The 16,980-nt window shown below is 39.5% G+C and overlaps 1 protein-coding gene across 1 annotated transcript in view; it reads right to left on the bottom strand.

The window, feature by feature from the left end:
* Window positions 1-16,701, bottom strand: part of LOC130142156 (nuclear cap-binding protein subunit 1-like) — a 63,917-nt gene extending 47,216 nt beyond the window's left edge. Inside the window, exons 1-8 of the mRNA XM_056323639.1 lie at window positions 16,523-16,701; window positions 14,670-14,755; window positions 13,771-13,871; window positions 12,057-12,213; window positions 9,168-9,275; window positions 8,134-8,255; window positions 7,574-7,643; window positions 5,956-6,171 (exon numbers count right to left, since the gene is read on the bottom strand). Of these exons, the coding sequence (XP_056179614.1) occupies window positions 5,956-6,171; window positions 7,574-7,643; window positions 8,134-8,255; window positions 9,168-9,275; window positions 12,057-12,213; window positions 13,771-13,871; window positions 14,670-14,755; window positions 16,523-16,559 (897 nt within the window). The 5' untranslated portion in view covers window positions 16,560-16,701. The remainder of the gene's footprint in view (window positions 1-5,955; window positions 6,172-7,573; window positions 7,644-8,133; window positions 8,256-9,167; window positions 9,276-12,056; window positions 12,214-13,770; window positions 13,872-14,669; window positions 14,756-16,522) is intronic.
* Window positions 16,702-16,980: the final 279 nt, after the last annotated feature.

Genomic DNA, 16,980 nt, shown 5'->3' with positions numbered 1-16,980 from the left:
AGCAGGTCACTAACTGTTTCCTCCTGGACTGTGAGGACTTCATTCTGCTCCTCGTCCCTGTCTTCCAACTCAGGTGGCTGAGTACCCTGAGGGTAACTGGTCTTGCTATTAAAAACTGAGGCAAAGAAAGTGTTAAGTACCTCAGCCTTTTCCTCATCCTTTGTGGCAATGTTGTTCCCCCCCCCCCCCATCAAATAAAGGATGCAGATTCTCCTTGGCCCTCCTTTTGTTTCTAAAGTATTTGTAAAAACATTTTCTGTTATCTTTTACAGCAGTGGCTGGCCTGAGTTCTAGCTGGGCTTTTGCCTCTATAATCTTCGCCCTGCATAACCTTGCGACATCCTTATAGTCCTCCTGAGTCGCCTGCCCCTTCTTCCAAAAGTAGTAAACTCTCCTTTTTTTCCCTGAGTTCCAGCCAAAGCTCTCTGTTCAGCCAGGCCAGTCTTCTTCCCTGCTGGCTCATCTTTCAGCACATGGGGATGCCCGCTCCTGTGCCTTTAAGACTTCCTTCTTGAAGAATGCCCAGCCTTCCTTGCCCTGCCTCCCAAGGGACTCTGCCAACCAGGCTCCTAAACAGGCCAAAGTCTGCCCTGTGGAAGTCCAAGGTAGCAGTTTTGCTGACCCCACTCCTTACTTCTCAGAGAATCTAAAACTTTATCATCACGTGATCGCTATCCCCAAAACAGCCTCTGACCACATCACCCACCAGTCCTTCTCTGTTTGTAAACAGCAGGTCCAGTGGGGCATCTCCCCTGGTTGGCTCACTGACCAGCTGTGTCAGGAAGTTCTCTTCCCCACACTCCAGGAACCTCCTAGACTGTTTCCTCTCTGCTGTGTAAGTACTTCTATATTTAGGCAGCTGGGACCATGCTAAAGGGTTGACATTTTGCATCTTTTGTTTTTTCAGGTTACATAAAATCATTATACATCAGGAGTATATTAATACACACTTCATCTTTTCCAGCTACACCACAGAAGATCAGAGCGATCTGGGAACTGACAATACAGCCTGCTCTAGTTGCAAACTGAAAACATTGCACCTTTAATAATCTTGATGTTCTATCTTTATGCACGTTATAAAAGCATAGTTTAATAGCTAGCTTAACAAACATGCTTTACTTCATAATTATTCTACAGTGTCTCTTCGTTGTATATTCATTGTCTGTTACTATGCATCAGCTGATGCAAGAACTCGATTGCATACCAGTACCTTATTATCCTTTATAGCCTTGTAAAACTAGACCCCAAAGCATCACAAATCTACATTTATAGCAAGTGCAATACTTGCAAAAGATAATTCTCAGAGCCAATGAAATAGTTATCTTCCAAAAACCCAAAAGGAAGTTCCAGAAACATCCTTAAAAGTAGGATAGAATGATTTCATAAGCATATTGTTAATTCTTTGTAATGTGCTCACAGTTATGCATCAATGTTCCAGAAAATACAACTAAATGGCACTGAGATTACTGTATCTATTTGCTCTTTCCATTGTGGCTATGGTAACAGCTCTGTTCACAGAAAGGTGGAAATTTTGACTAGGCAAGGGCAATCTCACTATATAACTGAAAAACCATCAAGGTATAAAGCCTGCAGGAGCGAGTAAAGGCCATACTGTTAGATGAGTGATGTTGCATGTTAAAGGCAGCACAGATACAAATCAGATCAACTAGCTAAACATGTAAATAAGTAACTGAACACTAATGGATTGAAATTCCAGGCCTAAACAGGGAAAAGATATAGTATTTGACTACATAACTGACTGTGACAGCAACATAGGCTATAAAAACACACTACTGCATTTTTTTCATTTTACATACTTAGCTTCAAAAAGGGCGTTATGAATAGAAGCTAAAAGTGGCAGCTAACAAGTTCCATTTTTGAGGGTGGCACAGAGACTATTTAAAGTTACCATGCAGCAAATGCATACTATTTACTGAGAGAGACTTGCAAAAAGGAAATCAGATATGCTAAACACTATTAGTACAAGAAGCTAGCAAAAGGAATCCTGAAAGCTGAAGTTGTGTTTAGATGATGATGTTGATGCGTGTTGTACAAGAACAAGGATTTATTTGTGAAACACACACTATTAAGGCCCAAGACATTTGTCTTGACACTGAACAAAATGTTTGTCATTTTGAAATACATCCTGATGAAACCCCTGAAACTGTATTTGTACGTGTTGGAAATGGATGTGCTTGTATGAGAACCCTTTGTGATTTTATACTTACAGACAACACCACTGTGGAGACACATAATCACTCAAATATCTGTATTTGTAATTTTACCAAAATTATAAGATGTGACTTTAACTATTCAGCTCCTGGCACAACCTATCAATTGTTACAATCAGACTACACACCTTATCAAAAGTTACTACCTACCTCCATTGGAATGAACATTACATTGGTAAGAAAATGCTCCAACACAATGACCTAACTCAATTGCTAAAGCAAATCCAAGACAATGGGCAAAATACTAATTACCATCCATCATGATACAGAGAAGATTCACCATGTCCTAGAAAGAGTGAAGAAAGACAGAGAACATCACTGGTGGGATACCTTATTCGGATAGTCATCGACAGCAATAGGAATCCTGAATCAAATACTACATCCCATCATAATTTTATTAATCTCTGTTGTGTTATGGTTAGTGTTAAACATTATTTTATATGTTAAGGTATGGAGGACAGCTAAGCAGATAACACCATTTACAAAAACCTTGCATATATAACACTGCTTAAGAATCACATTTAACAAAAGGCAGCTTCCCTCTAATCATAATTGGAATATAACATCACTCTGTTTATAAGCATAGAGGCAAGAGGCGACCACACTACCACTCTATGAGAGATAGATTGACTTTAGTAACGGGGTGGATTGTGGTGGCACACTTCTCCCCCTTGGTCTGGGCTGTTCTACAACCCCAGGAGATACCAATTAGGACTTGGCAGCTTGAGTAATGAGTTGGGCGGTTAAGCACCCCAGACACTGTCTACTGAAACTCCCGTTGACTGGCTGGAGCAGGGAATGAGAATGGAGACAATCAGTTATTCCCTGACAACCACAGAACACTCTTGCCTGGATCGTAGTCCAAGTGGTAACCCAAGTGGAATGACAGCATTGATCTTGGAATTTTTGAAATATTACCAACTCAGGTTGCAGCGAGAATGGAAATTTACTGATGACTAAAACCAATCATCTCACAGCAGTCCTAAAGTGAGACCCTTTTGAGCTCTCCTGGACCACAGCAGGCTGCGGCCAGCATCTCTCTGAGCAGGACGCTGCTCAGAGCTCGTGAACTACCAAGTTTGCCATACTAGGGGGACTGTCGCTGAAAGCTGACAACAGGGCCTGGGCTGATACCCCTGCTCCTCAAGGCTCAACCCTTCACCCACTGAGGAATGCAAAAGGTGTATTTCACTGAACACAAGGGGAACTTTTAACAGGTATACCTTTGTCAAAATAAGTATTACAATCTTGAACTGGTTAAGTTATTCTAGTAATTTGAACAAATTCCATTGATTTGTTTTGTTGCCAAAATCCTATGGATAATCCTGAATTGTGAAAAAATCCTCTCTCTCTCTCCCCCCTTACCCTTTAGACATTGTCCAAGTCTGAGACTGACTGGACTTAGCTGTACCTAAACTCCGTAAGAGTCTAAGAAAGCAAGGAGGTCTATTCTGGACCTCATGACTCAACAGTAGAATTCCCCTTACTCTTTATATTTCTCTAGATCTAATCCATTGTCCAAGTCTGAGACTAGGAGTAGACCTAGCCGCACATAAACTCTGAGAGTTTAGAAAGCAAGGGGGTGTACCCTGAACCTCATGACTCAGTAGAAGGGTCTCCCTTACTCTTTATCCCACTCTCTATATCTCTCCCATTAGACATAAACCATTGACCAAGTCTGAAACTAAGACTGGATCTAGCTGCACCTAAACTTTATGAGAATTTAGAAAGCAAGGGGGTCCACTCTAAACCTCGTGACTCAACAGAAGGATCTCCTTTACTCTCTTACGCATTTGATCTCTATAAGCTATTTCCAACTCTGTTCTGACTCAATTTCAATTTGATTTATCTCTGTGCATTTAGTCCACATAATAAATAATAGAGTGAACCTTGCCATCAAATCTTGTGTAGTTGCATTTCCACAAATTCATATTAAACCTATTTCACTCAAACCCTTAGTGGTGATTCTTTAAGCAACCTGACATAAACCACTCATTTTGCAACACGTGCCAACAAGTGATTACCCACTGAAGAGTTCAAGGAACTTGAGAATGAAATAGCTGAGCTATTAATTGAGATGCATATCCTCTCATTCAAAATCAACTAAGATTATATCAATTGCAAAGGTCTTCCAGGAAATTGTAAACCAACAAGGCTGACTTCCATATTGGGAAAATTATTGAAAACTAATAGAAAATAATAGCATTAAGAAGCTGTTTGGAGAAGCAGTAGCACAGCTTTTGTAAAGTCAGGCCTCTCAAACTTATTGGAGTTCTCTAACAAAGTCAACAATCGTGTGTATGAGAAACATGGCTGACAGCCTAGCTAGATCTTCAAAAGGCTTTCATGTAAACTAAGCAACCACAGTACAAGAGGGGAAGTCCTTACACAGAAAAATAACTGGTTAAAAGATAAGTAATCAGTCCTCACAGCAGAGGAGGGTCACCAGCAGAATCCCACAGAAATCTATCCAGGGACCTGTGCTGTTCAGCAGATCCACAAATTATTTGGAAAGGGAGCAGGCGTTGGATACGAAAAAGCTTGCAGATGCTACTTTTAAATAACTTGGTAACAATAAGGACCATTAACGGAAAATTGCAGATAAAAAAAACATCTTGAGAAACTTGGTGTCTGGGTGTTAAAGTAGAAGATAACCATAAAATGACTGGTTGACTTCTCCCTACAGATGGGAAAAAATAGACCAGCTTCACATATAAAGTGGTGAACGCTGAACTGCCCTCTACTGTTCAGGAATGCAAACTTGGTTGTAACATAGTTCTATACAAACCTTATCTCAGTATGCAATAACAGACTGGACTTAGCAGAAAAGGAATAGGGAACACCACTGAACATTATGCCATTGTATAGGTTCATGGTGCATCCACATCTTCCATTCCATATGCAGTTCTACTCATACTTGCCACTCTCCCCTCCCCCAACAGGATGTAGCAGAACTGGAAAAGTTTCAGAAAAAGGTGATGGTGATGACCTAGGGTATAGAACAGCTTCTGTATAAGGTACAATTAGACAGGCTACTATCATTCAACCTAGAAAAGACACAGTTGAATCAGGATATGCTAGAGATTTTATAAATGATGAATTGCCTAGAGAGGTTGGAGAGAACAAATGTTTGTTGTCTCTTTCAACGCAAGATTTGAGGGCCATCAAATGAAGCAAACAGGTGAAAAAGCACTTGGGGAAAGCATTTTCTTTTCTTCCTCTATGCATAAGTTCTCTTGTCAAAACATCTGCTCTTAGCCACTGCTGGACACAGAAACTTGGCTAGATGGACTTTTGATCTAACCCAGGTCAACCACTATGTTCCATGTTCTATATTAATCAATTTGAACAGATGGGTAGAGGATAATCTTCAATGTATAAAGTTCCTATGTGCAGCTAGGCTGATGAAACCCAAACCACCATCCTCACAGAAGGAGAGGCTACTACCTGAACACATTTATATTATTAGACATCAAAGAATCCATTCAAGACATATCCTTAATGAAAACATCTGAAAATCACTTATTAAATTTTAAACTTCAATAATCTGCCTGTCAGTATTAGCTCTGTCATCTAGTTAATCTCCCCAGCAGTATCAAAGTGTAATTACTTCTGACTTTCACACTGATAACCATTCTGGGAAAGGTGATACTGCATCCTGACCAGCACTGCCTCGCAACCACCACCCCATTGCACATTCAGTTCCACCCTAGAAAATACATACCTCTGGGTCATCTGTGTAGTCAAACATCCGAAAAATAACCCTTGGCACTGGGTACACTGAATCTTCCGTGTGAGGCGGAGGAGTGAATGGAGGCAGGTTATGCTGCAATGCTTCACAAAGAATACTGTCAAAGGCAAGATAAGGCCTCAGAATATGTCTTTCTTGCCAATGGTCTTTTTTCAGCTTCTGAATCTGGGCCCAAAGGCAGTCCAAGTACTGAAGGAAAAGACACAAAATCTCAGATATGCTGAATTTTATAACTGAACTTGTAGCTCCCTGCGATGTATGGACTAGCAAACATTTAGGTAAATTCCTTATTGCATTCAGAAAAAAACCAAACAAGCACCTATTTAAATTGCTTATTAGAAGCCATCTAATGATTCAGTAAACCAAGAGACAACAACTCTGAACAGCAATCTTGCTCCTAATTTCACACATTAAAGGCATCTGCCATTTTACTAATAAAATAAACACCAGAGTGCAGTCCAGGAGTCCAAGTGTGATACACAAATTCATTCCATCAATATTAATTCAGTCAACATTCATTCCACCTACAAAAAGACCCACATTATTTCAATACTACAATTAAAGATTTAAATACAGTCTAAGAGATACCAAATTGGGGGGAGCAGTAAGTACAAAGAGAGCAGGGCTGATGTTCAGAGGGACATAGCCAGGCTGGAGAAATGTGCTCACAGGAACCTCATGCATTTCAACAAAGGCAAACACCAAACCCTACACCTGGGGAGGAACAACCCCATACATCAGTATATGCTGGGGGCTGACTAACCAGAAAGCAGCTTTGCAGAAAAGGACCTGGGGGTCCTGGTAAACGAGTTAAACATGAGCCAGCAGTGTGCCCTTGCAGCAAAGCAAGCCATCCGCATTCTGGGCTTTATCAGCAAGAGCATAGCCAGCAAGTCAAAGGAAGTGATCCTTCCCCTCCATTCAGTACTTTTAAGGCCACATCTGAAGTGCTGTGTCCAGTATTGGGCTCCTCAGTACAAGGCAGACATTGATATTATACGGGAGTGAGTCCAGTGGAGGAAAAAGTAAAAAGCTCAATAAAAAGAAAAAAAAAGCATATCAGCCACCTCTCCCCTCTAATACTTTTGGTTTAATTATGAAAGAGGGTGCAATTAGTGCTGCATAACATTTGCCTGTATTTGTCTAGCACTTTCTAGAGCTGTAAAAAGCAAAGGTACCACAGGAAGAACACTCTAATAGTTTTCTTTTTGTGGAAGGGAAACATTTTAATGGGTAAATTACATCTTCCTTCTCCAAAAGGTACTTTCAGTACAGAGCCTTGTAACCCCATTTCCCAAGAACATTATATTCAGTGACAATTCCTTGTTTAGCAGCATTTCCTAAAGGGGACTGTCACCAAGCAACAAAATGCTCTCCCACTCACCCAATGCAGCTCTAAGTTTTAGCCCAAGACTTAAGAGAACTTCTTACCTAGAATCCATTTGGAATAAAGACACATGGGAGGGTGATTCAGAAAGAATTAAATTTCTTCTTAAATCACCTTTATTTTAAAATTTCCAAAGAACACTTCAGCTAAATAATTATTTTAAAGCATCTTTTATACAGTACAAAATAAATAAAGCCTACTTGCCTCTTCTTGTGGATGTGGTTTATCAGCAATCCAAACTTGTAACATGGGTACATGAATTTTCTGGCGACGCCTGTTTATATAGGAAAAAAATCTAACACTTAAAAAGCCGATCTAAGAAAGCAATGTTTTCTTATTGTGAATGTACTACTATTTGGTCTATTAAGCTGATGAGATCTGCAGTAATATAAAAGCAGGTTTGTGAACATTTAAATTATCACTGACGCCTAGTCTCAATGGCAATGTTAACTCAAATCACTTAGAGAAAAAGACACAGACACAAACAGACAGGCACAGACACAGGTGACCAGCAGCCCAGTCATAACAATGTAGACATATATGCATCAAGAAAATATTACCTTCAACACACAGAGAAGTTGAGAGTGATACTTAAGTCATTTAGATTCATAAACCTCTCCATCTATTTTATTTTTCAGAGTCTTTTCCTCACAGTTGTTTTTGTCTCAGAATTTAGAGTATTTATAAATTAACAATAATCAAAGCTTTTGATCCATACTTGAATAGGTACCAGAAAGAATATATTTTTACTGGTTATAGCTTACTTCAGATAACTTTCTGTGTGGGACAAGAGGCGATCTATTTCAGCATCTTTCTTCTCATACAACTCCTTTCCAACCCAAGGCAAAGATGACAGAAATGCAAACACATACCAATCACATCGTACCTACAGGAAATAAATTAAAAAGGAATTTCTTTGACAAACTTATTGAATTTGTCTCAATGCAAAGAGTAGCAAATGCATTATTATTTAAAGGGATACAGAGATCAACTCCAGTTAAATCGGCAATCAATACTTGGGATTACAACCATGTGACAGTTCAAGTTCCTGAAAACATGTCAAGAGGCTGTTTGAAAACAGGAATGTATAATTCAAGAGGCAGACATTTAGACATACAATATATTTGGAGACCTACACAAAACCCTTCTAGAGTCTCTTTACTTAAATCATTCAAAGTTACCAATGCCAAATTTCCTGACAAATTTCTCTTAAAACTGTTAACAAAGAAAAAAAAAGTGAAACTGAAGTTGAACTAAGCTATCAACAGAACAATTTAATAACTGACCCTTCCATAAAGTAGTTATGCAACCCATAAGGTGCATCACTGTTACAGTGACCTTAATGTGATCTATGAAATATTTAGGCTACTGCAATGCACTCATCAGCAAAGAAATAACTAAACCCAATTCCCATAGTCCACAGTCACAGTGTATTAGCTGGATTGGCAGCCAAAGAAAAAATATATTCTTACCTGAAAGATGTTACATTTTATTTGAAACATGACATGCACACATAAGAAAACAAATATACGTTTAGAATCTTTCTGCAAACCAGCTATATATTACAACTGTTCAATAAACTTGGCAAAACTCACTGAGTATTATAGACTTGCCAGAAGCAAAGGAAAAGAAATTTACTTGAGTTACCTCACTACAGAACACTTAAGTAGTTCACTGTATGCATGTATTGTCTAACTCACAAAATCCTTTTATTCATGCTAACTGAATGTTTTCTTCATGATAAAGTGAAATTGTGTAAAAACAGCACAACACTTGAGATGGCAGTTACTATGCTTACTTGTGGTATATCTTCCTCCTGTGTCACACTCACAAAGTTCTCAAACATGGCTACCATTGAAGGTGCAGCTATTACATGACAATTCACAAGATCAGATAGAAAACGAACCTATTGAACAACAACAAAAATGTTATTTTATTAATTTTTAAATCAATACTCTTGCATCCAACCACACAAAAAGAAACAAGCATTAATTCAACTTCAAAGGAGGTGAGGTGGATGTACACACAGAGGGAGGGGGAAAGGGGGAAGAGAGCACAACAGAGCAGGGGTGGAAATGGATGGGGGACAGTGACAGCTGAAGAAGTGAGAGCGAGACACAGGGCACAATATAGAATGTGTCACAGGGTGGGAACATGAGAAGCAGCAGCAAGAATGCACAAGCCAAAACACATGAGCTAGAGCGCATGACAGGGTGGGAGCTCAAGAAAGAACAAAATAGAGGGCACCAACAGTTGACTGCTGAAGAAAGTTGAGTGAGACATAGTGAATGCAATCCAGTACACAATAGTTAGAACACATCTGTGGTTAAAATTTTTTAAATTGATTACTGCTTATGAAAAAGCCTTTGTCTTTAATTATGAATCATTTAACCTGGACAGGGAGCTCAGGGACAACTTTAATGAGCAGGTGGTGTTTGTCCTCAGCCCCCCGAACAAGCAAGATATGAGCAGGAAGATCCAGACAATCAATACTGTGTGCAGCTATGTCATGACAGTAACTCCACCATGCTCAGGCATCTGGCCAATGCCCCTGGCGTGTGCAAATTTTACGAATCATGAGACAGTGCACACCTGCACTTAGCCTAAATGTAAAAGTTTACATATACTAGGTATGTAAACTATTTTTGTTTTTCACCGAGTATAAAGGTGGGCAAGCACCTATGGGTAGACGCACTGCATAGGAATTTTCCCTGTTACAGAGAGACTCCTGGTGCCAGCTGCAATGGGACTTCTCAGCCAAAGTGTGGGCCTGGATGATGTTAAGGTGGTAATTGGTGATGTATCCTTTTCTTAGTGTCTGTAATGCTTTGCAGTAATGATTTGGTGCTTCACTCCTATTGCTCTTTTATCATATTGTGCATGACTAGTACCGTTTCCTTTTATCATATTCCATGCTATTTTTCCTTTATTATAATGTACTAAACTGCATTTATTCTTATATTTGATTTGGAATTCATTTTTACTTCGTATACAGTCAATCAGCAAAATAACATCACAGGGAAGAAACTGGAGAAAGCAGGAGCAAGAGAACGAGCAAGCCTAAGAATGAGGGGGGCACAAGGCATGAGCCAGAGCGCACTACAGGGTGGTAGCTGGAGAAAGAACAAGCAAGAGTGAGACACAGGGTACAAGCCAGAGAAAGAAATAGCCAGAAGACAAAGGGCAGGGGCTGGAAAGAGCATGCATGAGACACGGGGCAGGGTCCTGTGAGCGAGAGAGCATGACATGGGGCAGGGGTGAGAGTCAGAGAGAGACATGGGGAGTGGGCAAGGGGTGGGACAGAGGAGCTGCTGGGGGTGTCACACACAGAGTAACATGCACAGAGTATGCAAGACTGAAGATGGAAATTTATTTTTTGCATTTATCCAGAGAATAATAGTACACATCAGTGTTAAATCAGTATGCTGCTCATACAGGACTTTCATACAAAATGCATTTCTACAGTCACTTATTCATAACTTGAACTAGTTTCATACAGACAGACCCTTAAAACCACTGCTACTGTCGTGTTTTAACAAGGCACCAAATTAATGGTATACTGCTAATCAAATTGAAGTGGTTTCAAAAGGAGCCAGCACTGAAAATTATCCACTTGGTCTTCATTACTCACAAGCAGGATGAGCATACAGAACTGATTACAGCCATCCAATAAAACCTATCCACTTGGGAATAAGCTGTCTTTAAAACAACCACCAAACAAATAAATAAAGGGTCCCAACAGGATCAGTATTTGTCTCTGAGCACAGTAGAAATCAATAGCTTTCATTCACCTTCTACATTCTCCTGTAGAACAAACTAGGAGGAAGGAAGAAAAAGAAAACCTCTGATTTCCCAAGAGTTAATTTGACTGTGGGAAATTTCACACACAGTTTGGAGATCAGTTTTGCAATCATAACCTAAATTTTCCTCTCCTTAGGAATACCCACACACTTTCTCCTGGCATGCCTATGGAGCACTACATGGGGATGTCAGAAAAGACCATGCTGATTTAAGAATGATTTACTTCAAAAAAGAAAAAAAGAGAGGGGGAAAAATGTAAATATAGTGAAAAACAAGAAAATTTTGAAAAAAAGAGGATGTTAGTTAAATCCTTACAGTTAACAAAACAAGACCTTGGGAGAAGGAATGGACACCATAAATATGTCAAGCTGGGGCATAACAAGATAAGCTCAAGGAGAACCAAAAGGTTAATGAGACCAAACAGAAAATTACTGGAACTGTGTGTGAATTATCCTAAGTAGCATACTAAAAGATCCACCCTCGAGCAAAGAGAGCCCCCTACTAATAAAGCCCCCTCCCCACAGAACATGCATGGTAAAAAACACACCACTGTAACTTTAAATGGAGACAAGGCTTGTAAGAACCAATGAGAATTAAGTGTGACTAAACGTTAATTGTATAAAAAGTTTTACTATGTGTTAAGAGACATGCTAGCTTTGTGGATTCACCACCTAGCACCCATCTCTGCACAGACATGCAATAAACAAGTATCTCAACTGGGTGTGTGGATCTGCTCTTGCACACTGTGTGAAGAACCCAGAATTGGGATAACCATGTTGCATACAGAAAACCTCCAGCCCCTCTGGATGTCAAAGAGCAAGTAATATTGGGTGAGGACGAGGAGAGGAAGACTAGAGGAAAGAGAGATGTGAAAGATTCCACTTACTAAGTACTCAGCTTCATTATACATGTTGACTTTCAAACATTCTTTGAGCTGACGAATCATGGCTTCTACAAATTCCCCACCAAAGTTGTAGTTCCTGGCATTCAGCAACCCAACTAACGTTGTGTAAATGGTAAGCTTTTCTGGTAATAGACGTGCACTGGTTTAAATGAAGAAATCCAAGCATTTTGTTAGATGTTCATTTATCACATGCCAATCATTGCATTTACATAGCATCTTTGAATCTGCTTTGTATATGTTATGCTTCTCTTGTGTTTAAGCAAGGTAAACTGCTAACCTCATGTGTCCTGTCGACAAAAAATTACAGAACATCCTTTTTAGGACTATAATTCTTTAGGAATATATACACTACTTTTAACTACATTTCAATAAATTTTCTCTTTATTTTTAACTCATAAGCATTTAGGATTATAGTAGATTCTAAAACCTACAGCAACTACACTTTAAGACATTTTCAGCTGCAGTCTCCAACTCAGCAAAAACTTTTAATCTGGACAAAAGCTGTTATTGAAGCAAAGGACATAAGGTATAAGACTGGAATGACATTTGACAAAAGCTTCTAGTAATATAATTTTAAGTACTGCCCAAATATATAATTTAACAGATTTTTAAAATATCAGTCACTTTAAAGCAAAAATCTGTTAATTAAATATATATATATTAGTAACCATTCTGACTATTCTGCCTCGTTTTCCAATGTTTTATATACTCTATGGGAATATGACTGAACAATACCATTTAAGACAACTTGTTCAGTGTAGCATGTCAGCCATTCTATTATGCTAGAACAGCAAGAATACGCAAGACATGTAAACTTTTTACATCACTTAAAAATTAAATTTGATTGTAAGTATCTTGAACTTAAGTAAGCAATTTTCAGTATAAGGTCTTAAAGAAATAGACAGGTTAGATCCTATTGTAACCACTTATTTTCTTCAAATGTTTTGTAAATGTGTGAGCTAATTCCATGCCTTCAAAGGCATTCAGCTGTTGTTGGAAACATGTACTGTTTGATTTATGTTTATGAACAGTGCTACAAAATTGATTTAAAGTTTCCTTACAGCTATAGCACAAGCTGGCACTGAAACACCCCCACCCCCAATGTGGTATACTATTGCAGACCCCACACAATACTCTCCTGGGAAACTTCCCTAACGGCCCAACAGACAAAGCAACTCTGTTCCAGGACTTTGCTAGGGAGAGGAAGAAGTGCTGCTAGCCAAGGGCAGAGCCTACCTCTAGTCCCTTCATCTCTCCACTATTACATACAGGGTAGGTTCATGGAGAAAGGAGCACCTCAGCCCATAAGAAAGGGAACAGGAAAAGTAGAAATACACAGATAACAATTAGCACTTAACAGATTTTTGTTTTCCTTAGTGACCATTCAATTCAGAAACAAGATACTACCCAGCATATTCCCCATAGCAACAAGAAAGCAGCTCTGACATCTACTTTGCTTATGACCTCGTGCACACATTTCAAGTAGGAGTACTGCACATGGATATTTTCATTGATTTATGCCTAAGCCAACAGACTAAGCTTCTCAAATTTCTTTTGCCCGAAGTAAGACAAACCCTAAGCAATAACAGTGTTCAAGAACTAAAAGCTGTTCACACCATTTAAAGTGCTTCAAATACTTAAACTTTTCTATTTAGCATAGATAACAGAGCACCTCCCAAATCTTCTGCATACGTACACAGCACAAAGAATTCTTAATATCTTGCTTTTATAGTTTGGTAGATCAGCTTCCAAGACACCAGCTAGACCTTCCAAGTTGCTCTCCAGAGAGGAAGTACTCTAAGAAAGAAAATGGTGTCTTCTCATCAATCAGGTATATCAACTATTCCCATAGTAACAAACAGAAGACAAGCAAATAGGATAAAACAAAATATTACTTTGCATTTTTTTTCCTGTTAGCAATGGTTCAAATCCCATTAGGAATTCACAATTTTTCTCATTTGCTAGAAATAAGAAGCAAAAATGACTAAGAGGAGCTTCAATTGTGAGTTTTCCATAGCAAGGAGCTCTAGTGTTTTCCTAGGAAGAGTTAACATAGCTTCAGAGGTCTCTCAGTAACCAAATTAAACATTACATTAATGACGTTAGGGGAAGTGAAACAACTACATAGCTTGTACGTGGCTTAAATTAATGTATAAGACCCATAATATTTGCTGTCACCCTTTTTTCTATGCTTGTTAAAAGCACCAAACCCAGCCAAGTCCCAAGATCAGTTGTGACAGTGGTGGAACCTTTTGTTGTTTGCTTGTTTGGGTATGTATCTCATTAGCTTCCCTCTACTCCCCAAAAAAACTGGAAGCAGTGATAAAGTTCAGAGTTGGAATGATACAATGCTGAAGTATAACTAGCAGAGGGGTATCAGAGGGATAGCACTTAAGAATTTTCTTTTTTTTAAAAAGAAAAAAAAAAGAAGTTTTACTGAGGCCAACAATTTTCCAGCTAGGAAGTTTCCAATGGATTTTCTTCTTTTGGATCGCTAATGTTCTATTAACACATTAAAACATATAAACCAAAGAAAACAACATATTACATTCAAGGACCCCAAGTCACAAAACAATATGGAAATAGTATTTATACCTTCTCTCCCACTCTGCATATTAAAGATTCAAGTCTCTCTTCAATTTCAGATGGCTCAGACGTTCTCCTCCTTTTGCGAGTTTGCCCTGTTTCAATACATTAAACGTTATTTGCCTGCTGTGGTGGGTTGACCCCAGCCAGCAGCCAAGCATGCACACAGCCACTTACTCACTCCCCCCACCCCCAACACAATTGAAGAAATAATAGGAAGAGCAACAGTGAGAAAACTCATTAATTGAGATAAAGAGCAGTTTAATGAGTGAAGAAGGGCAGCATTGCAGCACAAACAAACTAAACAAACTAGTAGGCTGCAACAAGGCTTTTACTGTCAGTCAGATTCTACTGTCCATGCTGTTTCTCCATCCTCCAGAGGTCAGACCACAATGTTCCTCTTCCATCCAACTCCCCCCCCCCCCCCCCATCTTCAGTGGCATTTAACTACTTAGTGGGAACGAGCTGCACATCATCCATGTCAATCAACCCACTGCCTGCGAGGCAAGGCCACAACTGCATATTATCAATGCTAATCAACCCACTGACTTCAATTCTCTACAGGGCAGGAGGAAAATAAGTGATACAAAGGCAGTCACTCACCACCTCCCACCAGCAGACCAATACCTATCCAGTCTGACAACCACTTTGGAAAGACTACCCCCCAACCTTTATTGCTGAGTATAACATTATATGGTACAGAACATCCCTTTGGTCAGTTTGGGTTAGCTGTCCCAGCTGTGTCCCCTCCCAACATCTTGTCTGCCCCCCAGCCTACTCACTGGAGGGGCAAAGTGGGAAAAAGAAAAGGCCCTGACACTGCAAGAAGTGATCAGCAATAGCTAATAATGTTGGTGTGTTATCAACACTGCTTTGGTCATAAATTGAAAGTACAGCACCATATAGGCTGCTATGAAGAAAGTTAATTCCATCCCAGCCAGACCCAATACACCTGCTTATTCTAAAAGAACTCTCTAGATACTTTTACCATTCCAGCAACATACTTTAAGTCCTGACAAAGCATTCAAAATTGACTCAATAAACAAGAAAAACAAAAGTATAGCCATGTTACTGATGACTTAATCCATGAAGTAGAAACAGTTAACATTGTAGCTATCTCAAATTTTGTTTAGAAATAATTCTGCATTTCTACTATTGTATGAGACAGTATATGTGAGATAAACTAAGCATACTTTACAGAGTTATCAGTTACTGTGTATTTTGCTTAATAACACCTTCTTCAGCATACATTAAAAAAAGATATTAAGAATCCTTGTTTATATTTTTAGGGGGGTTATAAGCTTAGAAAAAACTGCACATCAAAGCAATTAAAAAATAAAAGTGTGATTAAAAACCAGTTTATCTTTGCAATGAAAATCTGAAAAAGCTAGTCACAAAACTGTCCAACTCTCCACTCATGCAGATTTATGTTATAAAGAGAAACAGCACTTGTTTCAGTTTCTGAAGTCAGTTATTCTCCATTCTCAATGTTTTCTGAGCGTTTTCCATTAAAGCCTCTACATGATGTGAGAGCACATCCTTCTGACTACACATATGCAGAGCTGAGTGCTCTGATATAAGTTTACTTTCACCCAAGGCGCTCCCCGTATTTGAGGCAGACCGAAGCAACGGCTCAGGGCAGTCTTTAGCCCCAGTTACGTAAGCCGATTCCTTGCACCAGAACGCCCTACAAGTCCTGACAGAGGAACAGTGTGAGCCGCCACCACCCCGAACCAAAGGCGAGGCAACGCGGGGAGTTATCTCAGCCGAGACTTACCACTCCCCCAGCCCTAAGGATAACACGGCCCCAAGCGCAGGGCACGCGGAGTCCAGACCCTGGAACTCACTCCATCCATACTTACCATCGCTCTCGTCACTGTGCCGTCGCCGTCGCGACATAGTAGCACCACCCCTGCGAGAAATCTGCGTGTAAAAGAGGAAAAAGCAGGAACGCTATACCCACAGTCGGAGAAGGAAGAGCACTATGTAAAAACTATACAATAGGGATCAGAATATTTTCCTCTGCTTCCCCTCTCCCTACTTCCTGTTCGTCTCAATCTTCTTCCGGAGTAAAAGAGCAATAGGAAAAGCTAGTGCCTTCTCTTTCATGACTTCTCGCGACTCTCTGGGAGTTAGTGCTATTTTACCTGTTTATTGTACAAAGAACTTGGATGATTTCTAAGATGGGAGAATAGACACAAAGTTAGTGAATTTTCCATTAAATGAAAAAGTCGTATTTACTTTCACTTGTGCCTGATCTCTTTTGAAGGCTTGTATTTTGCCCATTGCATGTGTGAATTGCACTCTGTGTGCCCCACCC

Source organism: Falco biarmicus, chromosome W (assembly GCF_023638135.1).
Source record: "Falco biarmicus isolate bFalBia1 chromosome W, bFalBia1.pri, whole genome shotgun sequence".
NCBI classification, from domain to species: domain Eukaryota; kingdom Metazoa; phylum Chordata; class Aves; order Falconiformes; family Falconidae; genus Falco; species Falco biarmicus.
This window is presented reverse-complemented; position numbering and strand designations above follow the sequence as displayed.